The sequence below is a fragment of the Nomia melanderi genome, chromosome 6 (assembly GCF_051020985.1).
Source record: "Nomia melanderi isolate GNS246 chromosome 6, iyNomMela1, whole genome shotgun sequence".
Taxonomy (NCBI): domain Eukaryota; kingdom Metazoa; phylum Arthropoda; class Insecta; order Hymenoptera; family Halictidae; genus Nomia; species Nomia melanderi.
In genome coordinates this window covers 8827332-8837727 of record NC_135004.1, presented here as the reverse complement: position 1 = coordinate 8837727, position 10396 = coordinate 8827332, and the positions used below count along the sequence as shown (strand labels likewise).

General features: G+C 46.4%; 1 protein-coding gene across 5 annotated transcripts in view; it reads right to left on the bottom strand.

Annotated features, from left to right (window-relative positions):
- TfAP-2 (transcription factor AP-2) overlaps positions 1–10396 on the bottom strand; it is a 244862-nt gene that overhangs the window by 96035 nt on the left and 138431 nt on the right. The window contains exon 1 of one of the 5 annotated variants that reach the window (XM_031991378.2): positions 6733–9688. The exons of 3 other annotated variants lie outside the window; for them this stretch is intronic. In XM_031991378.2, the coding sequence (XP_031847238.1) occupies positions 6733–7011 (279 nt within the window). In that variant the 5' untranslated portion in view covers positions 7012–9688. Of the gene's footprint in view, positions 1–6732; positions 9689–10396 lie in introns of those variants that run through there. One more of the 5 variants, XM_031991377.2, reaches the window with a different exon arrangement.

Below are 10396 nucleotides of genomic sequence, written 5' to 3'. Positions count from 1 at the left end.
CTGCGCCACCTGTAATCATTATAATCGTTCGTAATTTACACGCCGACGTACGATCGCCCAAGACAATTTTCGTACGATTGGTGCGAATAGTTTAACGCTGCTTGAACATCGCGTACGTCAGTTTATCGTAGTGATTTTATTGCTGTAATATTTCTATGAACGATCCTATAATGAGTTCGGATGAAAGATTGTTTAATGATTCAATTTTCTGTTCGTGAAGAAAGAAATCCATGGTGCGAAACGTTGAAGAGTTCGATTAAATCGCTTTAGTATCCAGGAAGATTAATCAAATTTCGCATTTAATCAAGTATAATTATAATGCATTTCACAAAAAAAGTTTAATACATACACAGCGAAATGATAAGTGTACGCATATGTAATAGTATCTGTCAATCCATCACTTAAATTGCTATGATTTAATACCTTTTTTTCGTGTGACTTCGATACAATATAATCTTACATACTTAGAAAATTCTCTAGAAGTAAAATTATATTACTATACTATTTAATTACGTGCGCAACTTCTCTCTCGATAATTATATCCAGATACTTCTAATTAAAGTAAAAAATAACTAGAACGTTTCAAGATTATACGAAGCTTCCGACACCACGATACCATTGACATTATCCAAGATTCACCGGACCGTCGTCGAATCATAGAATCTAAACGTTAATGCGAAAGAAGAATAACGATAATCATGAAAGGACGTTCATAGCGACAGAGGGATTCTTTCCCAATTATTACAGACTCGCATCCGGAGTTCAGATGTAATAATTTCAATGTCCAACTTAGCCGAGACACCCGTGAGCGGGACAAAGAAATCACGAGAAGAAAGAGACGATCGTCTCCAATTCGAACGAATCATGTCCGTGGAAATACCTGGACTAAGCTCTTGGGAATCGCGGCGCGTCAGTGTTATAACTTTTTTAAGCTCCTGGATCCCATTTCTCGGATGCTATAACGTAATACCGCCGCGCAATCCAAGGTAATGGTCACCCGGGAGAGTCAGCGAAACGGTCCAATCTTCCGTTGCGATTCAGCTTTTTTTTCCATTCTTTTTCCTCTTTTTGAAAGAAAAAAGAACGAAAGAGTCTGTCCAGGGTTCACCGCTCGACCGGTCGGGTTATTAGCGACAATAAAATGTAACCGCCTGAAATTATCGTTCTGATGCTAACGAAGCGACGCGAAACGTTCCGGCGCGGCGTCGCGGCTCGTTCTTGGACCAGTATCGATTCTGGTGCAACAATGTGCGACGAGAAGAAAGGGAAGGCAGGGATACGTGGTTATTCCTCTGATCGATGATCGCTTCGGTAACGTTACCGTAACGATACGGAACCGCCGGAAATCGTGCGCGCTTCGGCCTAGCCGAACAGCCGAGCTGGATTATCATTCACCAAGAATTTTAACTGCTACCTTCTGGGGCCTCCAAACAATATATCAGCTGTCGTGGTCGCCGCGTATGAGCATCGCGCATGCCTATCATTATCTAAGATGCCACCGCTGATTTATATCTGGCCTTTTGACTACCGTGACTCGCGACTGGAATTTTCCCTCGTGAAAATCTACCGTGTCGTGGGGAAATTTCGATGAAAGATCGTGAGTAATGCTTCGATAAATAGTGCCTGAAAAGTCTTTTTAATCGTTTACTGTATGTGACTCGGAGGTATCGATTGCTCGTTAGGTTATGTATATTTTGAAATCGTTACTGAACGCGTAGTGAATATGGGATTATACGAGTTGATGCGTAGACACGTGAAAAAATAAAGGATATTACTTGATTCATGAATAGATGTTGTTTCGAAATGCAAACCTAATCAGCATTGAACTATAATAAACTACCAATACTTTGTATTTGATAATTGGAGACACTAAAACAGTGTGTAGTGTCGAAATTTATAATACAAAGATATTATTAAAAATATGTGCGATACGCATGAAATTGGGTATTAATATCTCGTTAGCCTACCAGAACTATTAAATTTTACATACACAATGTTCTGTTTAATACGCGCTCGAGAACATAACTCCCATCGAAAAGCAATTCTCCTATTAAATAATTTTTAATTAAAAGCGTTACGGCTAACTGTAAACAGAAGCGTGTATCATCGGAGATACGAGTCGAGTATATTTAAGCTTCTCACTTGACAAGGGATAACAGTTTCGTGGGGAGGAATAATTAAAACTAATAACAACGCGCGCCTCCACTTCTTTCCAAGCGAGGAGATCGAGCGATGGGAGAGTCAGGAATGAAAACCACGTGTTCCATGCTACCCGGCCGACCGTCTTCCCCCGGTGCCACGTGAAAGGCAAACCAGCCTCACCTTTAACCGTTCGTATAACTTTATAACGGCGATTACTGGCCAGTGTTAAAACTGTCGGCCCGGGATCTCCCGGATGATCAAACCTCGAGTTTACTGCCCCTTAAACAAGGGTACGTTATCGTTAGAAGTACGACGAGAACTGTTAATGTCGATAACGCTGCAGTTGATCAATTTGTTGGCGGAAGAGGGCCGACTTACAGCGCAGCGCGCCCGCAGAACCGGGAAGAGTTCGTTTCACCGAAGAGAATTTATTATGTTGCGAGACGCATCAACGTTACCGGGCAAAAACCGAACGTTCCGAACTACGAAACTTGTCACGCGAGTCCTTAACTTGTTCCTTATTGGCCTGGCGCTGAGTTAACGCTGTTAAATGTTGCTTGCGCTGCGATTAATCGACGCGTTCGTTTCAGGAAAGTTGCATGGTCCTTTAGAAAATAATAAATTTCTGATATATTCATGTGATAAATTGTTATGTACTTTCTATTATCGTTAATAATATCAATTTTAGTAATACCAATACTATTGATATTGACGCGTCGACCGCCATGAGAAACTTCAGCGTTTTATATATTATTTATCTTTCTCCTAGCAAAGATAAAGAGGAATAATCGTCAATTATTTGGTACAACTCTTACGTTACACTATTATATAGTTATTTACGCCATTGAGTATTTTTATTCGATGTTAGTTATCTTACGGATTATAATTGTCTTTAAATCATTTGGCAGCTCCGGTTATCGCTGACCATCGTGACTGTGAACGTGTTAACATTCCATATCGTTAATATCGAAAGAAATAATATTTCATATTACTATACGGAGATTATTATTACACATTCATTATCATTCACTAAAAATATTACCTCAAACTAAAGCAACTCCTTCTGTATCTCAAAACCCGCAACCAACAATTCTTCCAATTTTAAACGATACAATTCCATTCCCATACCTTATCCGACGAACATTTCCTCTATCCATAAATCAGACTCCAAAAAGTCAACATAAAAGTCCGAGACCTATGATAATAACAAGCCGCGTCTCGTTCCTTTCCCACGGGACAACTAATTACATATTAATTAGACATTACAAGAGCGAGTCTTATCAGTTACATTCCGTAGAACGATGCGCCCCGCCGATTTCTCGAGATAGAACCGGCCCAGCTCGGCCCGGCCCGGTCCGGCTCAGCCATGAAACGTCTACTATCCGACGTAGATCCGCGAGACACGGATTTTCGTCTCGAGGAAACGCGGTTAATGGAATCTCTAATGGTGTTCGACGGATCGTGGCGATCGGCCGGTTGCGCGGCGCGGCGCGGCGGTCAGGAGATGCAGGATAGCGTGTCGTCGGATCTCAGGATCGCGCGTCGATTTTTCCTGAAACCCGTTCTGTGACCTCGTGTGCGCACACGTTGGTATCCTACGACACCCTGCCTACGCGCGCGCGTCGTGTGTCCCCGTTTTCGAGCGGGCGCTCGGCTCGAGGCTGTAAAACGACAAGAGGAGGAGCAACGGAGAGCACCCCGATGATCCTCTATCTCGGGCGCGAACGCGCCGCTCGGAGATGTTTCTTGCCGCAATTAGGCCGTTCGTACCCGCGGCCGGTTATCCGATCAAGATAATAAATTCTCGATCATCGTATCGCCGCGCGCCGTGCGCGACAGGCCGCGCCGCTGCTCGATCCTGCGGCCCGATTAGCCAGTGTCACGGTTGTATTTTCTCGGACCCCGCGTGCCTTCCTTCCGCCGCGATAGGTGGCCGGTCGGTGTCTAGTAAAATTTTATTTCGGGGAAGAGACGGCAGATAACGGCCACGGGAAAATCGGGGAGGAATTTTGATGGCTTGTTCCTTTCGCGATGCATTTCGCTGGGATTGCTTTAGCTGTCTTGTTGAGAGCTCTTGTTGTGCGGGGTTTTCGAGTTTGTCCTCTTTTGGGAATGGAATGCTGTTTTCGTGAGTGTTTGGCACGCGTTGCTTTTTCAATGTTTGTTTTGGAGGGATGTAAATGCGTTTTAATGTTGGCCGTATGAAAACTGTTTGTATTCTACAATTGTATGTTCCACTGTTAAAATATGTTTGCGAAAGATTCGTTTGTTTAAGTAACGTATTGAAAAGTAGGGTGGATTTAGTTCACAGGTTTAGCTGTATGTTATTCTACTTATTATAAAGAAACGGTGTATTTAAATGCGCAGTATCGTTAAGTCGAAATTCCTAAGTCTGCAGTACTGAGAAGGTTATGTTATGTGACATTTTTTGTCCTCGAGTTTGAGTGTTGTCACCAGCTAAACTGAAATGTTAGCAACGAAAGGATATCTTGTTTAACTGAAATTTATTAGGCTAATCATCTTGGATCGATGTTTATTCGAGAGAATTCGTATAATATTCGACTCTGTTAACTGCGTCCGAACGTCTTGGACATCACTGCGGTGATGAGCGGCCGGGGATGCGCGAGGAACATTTGCTAAACAGTTCGGAGAAACGAACGAGGCATTTTATGGGGAATGTGAACTGTTCTATGAAAGTATCACGCCGTTGCGGAATAGGTGAGCCGGTCGATGGAATAAAAATAGAATTTTAGAGGAGACGAGATTTACTGCCTTGTCTTTTTCAACGACTGCCCCCCCCCCCCCCCCCCCCCATCGTGCGTTGTTAGGCTTCTTTCGTTTCTATCGTGTTATGAGTGACTACAGTCAGCACCGGTACACACTGCAGAGGAGATTACTGTTTCGAATTTTCCATAGGCGTTGTTGCGCCGGTTGAAGCATTTAATGGACGCTTCGGAAGCAAAGTTCCGTATTTGTTTTACGGCCAAGATTAGAAGCTTGTAGCTTCGAACCAGTAAATTACTAACCCTACGTATCTTGATATAGTTTCGAAGAATTTAGGTAAGAAATAAAAAGACATTGGAATAGGAAGATTTCAAATTTCATCTCTGAAACACTTTCGATATATCACAATGGTAACAAGTTGTTATCAGTAGTAATCAAAGTACGTAACTTTGAACTACTACCGAATAAAATGTGTAAAAACAAAGAAGGCGGAACAAAGTAATTTGGCTTTTATTGCACTAGTTTAATGATCGATGGTAGTTAGTAAGCACGACGGTAGTGCAACGATTGAATATGAAAACAAGTACATAGCGACGCAATAACAAACGATTGTTTGGGAATTAGCTGATAGAGACTAAGGAAAGAAACACTGAGAATATTCAATAAATACGATATTCGTGGCGCAAGAATTAATATTTTTGTCTCGAAAAAATAGACAATATTAAAGTAAAATGTTTAGAAACAGAAAGTGGTCGATCACACTTTCTCAGTCTACAATCGATAATATTTAGTAGAAGAAATATTTCGTTCATACTTAAAATCTTTTCTGACAAAAAGGGTTAAATGTTTGTTCGAATGAAAGGAGCAACCGCAATTGTCGGTCGTTGGACGTTCTAAAAACAAGATTTCTATGAAGATCTCTATCCGTGTAGGATCGTGCGGTTGGGATCGTCGAAATCAAGGCGAACGACGGTGACTGAATAAGGAGAGGCCCGCGTGTAGGGCTTCCTGGGCCTTAAAGGTGACGCGCTAATAGCTTCGTTTTATTAGAGTCCTGAATCGAACAGCACCTGATTTGTTGCCGTGGTGTCGGTGTCTTATACGTTCAGGACACAACGGAACGCCGTACGACCGCGCGTGGGCGGACACTTCAACCGACAGCTGCTCTTTCACTTGCCACGTGAGAATTTAGTTTCTACGCAATGTAGTTTGAGACCCGTCCGCCGAAGAAGGGTTATGGAGTACGCTTTAAAAGAGGATAAATGTCACTGAAACGTTGCCACGCCGGTGGTGGCTTCTCAGGTTTCGCCGTGGCATTCGATATTCAACTTTCGCATCATTCGAATTGCACCGGGAAGCGAATGGGAATAACGTGGCGGAACGAATGTCTCGCCCGGGGTTGTTAAATTATCGTTAGGGTTGCTTAACTGTCGCTTCGAAAGAGAACAGCGGCGGGGATAGACGCGAGAGGCTTGAAACTAACCCTTTGCTTTACGAGTTTTCTGATTGGACTCGTTAAAGTAACTTTATTGTTAAGAACATTCCACTAGAAAAATAAATAATCTTGTAAAAGTAAATTTATAGTTCCCGTGTATACTATATATAAATTCTTTTTTTTAGTTTAATAGACTACAATATATAATAATAACAATATATTCAACTTTCTAACGGTAACATTATCTTACAAAGAATCAAATTTTCTGTTAAGATTTCTTTACATATTTACGACTACGCCACATTTTACATATTCTTTGAAATAATCAATCCCCCAGTGATTTATACTCAATGTCGATACGATAAAACTAGAAAGACGGTGAAATTAAAATTCCATAGAATTAGAAAAAAAAGTAATCCAGTCGGACTTACGTCATCTCTATCCTCATGGAGATCGTCATCGGCGCTCTCCTCCAAAACGAACCCGACATCGTTGTTGTTCCTCGTCAGTGACGGCAGCTTCCTGGGCGTGAGCTCCTCGCCGTCCGTGTCTCTCTTGCGCTTGCCGTCCCTGTGCTCGTTCAGCGTGGTCTCGTGCTCGTCCAACATGTCGGTGACCATCAGTTCCGACTCGACGCTCGTCGGGGACACGACTTCGTCGAGAGGAGACATCGCGGCTCTGTCAGCTTCACCGGCCTCGAGCACGGACATGATGAGCCACTTTTGCCGGCGTAGATGCTGCTGCTTCGGTCACGATCACCAGAATTCGTATCGGCTGCCCAAAGGTGGCGACACACCTCTGATGTTCAAGTGAGTACGAATAGAGGTTCATAGAGTCTTCCTAACGGCTAGTTCAATTCCTTGTTTTTTCCATCGACAATACAGTTTTTCGATCTTGACCCAAGAAACTTATTACACACTTCATCGATCACTTTCTCCCGATACGATCCTCTTGTCTCCTTCTCACAGTAATTTCGTAAGAATCCCGTTCATTCGTCAAACGCTACCTACCATCACCGTGCAACCGATACCCTCAAAGACTCCTCAAGGTTCGTTCCCTCCCGGCACCGCACCGGACAGAGAACAATAGACAGATAAATCACCTGTCCCCGATAATCGTCCTCTAAATCGTCGAACAAGTGCCACCTGAATACATCCAATTTCCCGAACGATCACTACCTCCTCCTCGTACGAATGAACTGTAAGAACGTCTAACACCTGTCGACAGAGCACACGTGTAGTTCAGGTAGAATCTTCCTCGGCTCGCCGGATGATTGGCGCAAGGGATGATGCTTTCAGGTTGTACCTCGACCGAGTTAACGAGTCGTTTGAGAAACACTAAGTGTTACGTTGGTAGCAAGCCGGTGCACGTGGAGGATGCGCCGCCTTCGTGTGAGCCGTGTTGCTCGATCGTAGACTCAGCACTTAGCGTTCGCGCGAACGCGGTTCAGCGTTCGTTGGATCCTCGATCCACCAAAGTCCAAATTTTCTTTGAACCGCGGTTTAATCGATTGAGACGATCTTTTGTTTATCCGTTCCCTTAGCGTTCGTTTATCGAAAGGAATGCGGTAAAACGATCCCGACGCAGTGCGTCTGTGCGGGCATTGAAGTCTCCGGGCAGTGGTGGCGGCGGCGCTGATCGATGACGCGGGAAGCCTGAATTCTCTCGGCGGCTGCACCCAGCGCGCCGGGCTTAATAACACCAGCTTCCACCTGGGTGTAATTAAATCGCGCCAAATTACACGGATCGCCGTAACTCGCGCTGAACGACGTGATCAGCGTTGTTTCGTCGCGTCACGACCGCCTCTCTGGGCCCAACCCGGTCCATCCGCCGTTCCAAAGAAATAACGCTCGAACCTGTGAACGTAATCGCGTGACGCGTACCATTAAAATCACCGCGCAATCTTCGCAGTGACGCAATCCTCCGTGATCCACCGTGTCGCTCGAGATCGGCGACGATCCAGCGGGAGGGGGAGCAAATGTCGGTTAACAGTTCAGAAACACTCTCGGGACGCGCGAGGAATCTCGATGCCAGGCCGGATCGATCGGGATCGCCGCGGCTGCGGCTCGGCAGAGGCTGGACGTTAACCAGGGGAGGCCGGGAGCCGACGCAAAAAGCCCAGCCGGTTGCGAACAGTCACGTGGCAAGTGCCCGTTCGTACCTCGCGTACCTACGTACGCGCTTGTTCGTCGGCTACCGTTCTCACATTCAGCTCGACCGCTGCTCTCGGCTGCTCGGCCTGATTTCACCGCGAAATCGAGTCCCGGACGGCGATCGGTAACGAGACTGCGCCGATCGGTCGCTCGCGCACACTTCCTATCAACGTGACGAGACGCGAGTCGTAGTACTTCATTTTCCGACGACTGGTGGAATCGCTGGCGACCCGGGGCACCGTTGTCGACGTCTCTTTCGTCGATCGCATTCTATGTGCGATTGATCAGTCTTTCGAAGAAGAAGAAAGAAACAAACCAAAAAGCAAGAAACTCATAAACTGTCACTGTATCTTCTTTTCTTTCAAGCGTTTTTCGAAGCTCGCTGTCCTACGGTATGATCCACACGTTCACCGAACGTTCCTCAATCCGTTGCTATGTTCTCAATCGACAACATCCAATTTCTTCATCAATTCTATTTTCTTCATCCAAAAGTTCCTTCGAACTCAGTCGTCGGCTAGATTCTCCAGTCATCAACGGTACCGCGTGTCTTCCTTTTCGTCCTCTCCGCTCGAAGCTCAAACGCAGTCCTTTCCGCTCGTCGATACCGCTAGTCGGTCCCAGGTTACGCAACCAGCCGATCGGGAATGCTTCACGGCTAGAGGAAGCGGCCAGGGCCCTTAGGGCGACGGACGTTGACGTTCCGCGCACCGAACGAAGATCGTCGCGGTCGGTCAGAGTCACGTGGTTGACCGGCGTGTGTCACGTGGGGGCGGTGAGGGAAGGTCGGGTGGCAAGGACGGTCGGAGGACCGCCACCTGAGGAGGAGGGGCGGTGGGAGTCGGGTTTCGTTGCGCGGAAGCGCGTCCGGTCTCGGAAAAAAGAGCCGCGTCGGAAAAGCTGAGAGCCTCCGGGTGGCTGACTCGGTGTCGGGCGGAAAAGGCGCGCGTTATTGGTCGAAGGTCGAGGAGGACCGATCGCGCGACACCGCGTTGCCGCGCGCGCCTCTCGAGAATGGCCTAGAGGCGAAAAGAGGAAAGGATCTCCTCGAGTGGCGCCGCCCGCGGCAGGAGGGGGTAAAATCTCTCCTCGCACGGAGAGGCAAGTGTTGGGGCCCAGGCACGATATGCCCCCGCTGGACCCGCCACCACTACCGTCACCACACATCCTCTCTTGACCACCACCATCGTGACTACCACCACCACTACCACCACCACCGCCGGCACGATCACCGGCGCTACCACGGTACGATGCCATCGGTATCACCATCACCGCAGCTTCGTCCACCTTCACGAACACCGTCGCCCGATACCAGCTGTCTCCTCTCTCGCCTCCGCCTATCTCTTTTCTCAACGGTTCTTCGGTGTACTCCTTCTTGTCCCCGCTCTTCTTGTTCTTGTTCTTCTTCAAACGCTTCTTCTGGACTCTCCTCGTGTTCTTCTTCTGATCTCGCTGGAGCTGATGATTCTTCTTCTTCGAAACTGTCTACTTTGCAATCCCACTCCTTGATGATGCGGTACACGTCGCTGTCTCTGTTCAACCGAAGGAAAGACCGAACACCGCTTTGCCGATGTCTTCGTCTCTTGGTATCGACCGATGTCCAGCGTTCGCGAACGTAACGATGATGATACCGAACAGTCGGCATTAAGATTCACTATGGTCATCTGTTGCATTCGCGGTAACGTCATTTTCCGTTATTCTTTGCTTCAGTTTTTTGCTGCTACGGTTCTCTTTTTCTGTTCATGTGTGGCGCCTTGGTAGGTGCCGACAAAGATTTTGCGGTGAATTTGATAGGGCTTGCACTGCGATCAGGTGTGACGTTTGTTGATTATTTTCGATGCGTGAGAGTGCCAATTGCATACTGCTCGGTGACTACGGAGTTTCGTGAGGTTGCGTGAGTTTTTGAGAATAATGTGATTGGGAGTTTGGAGTCTCATGGCGTTTC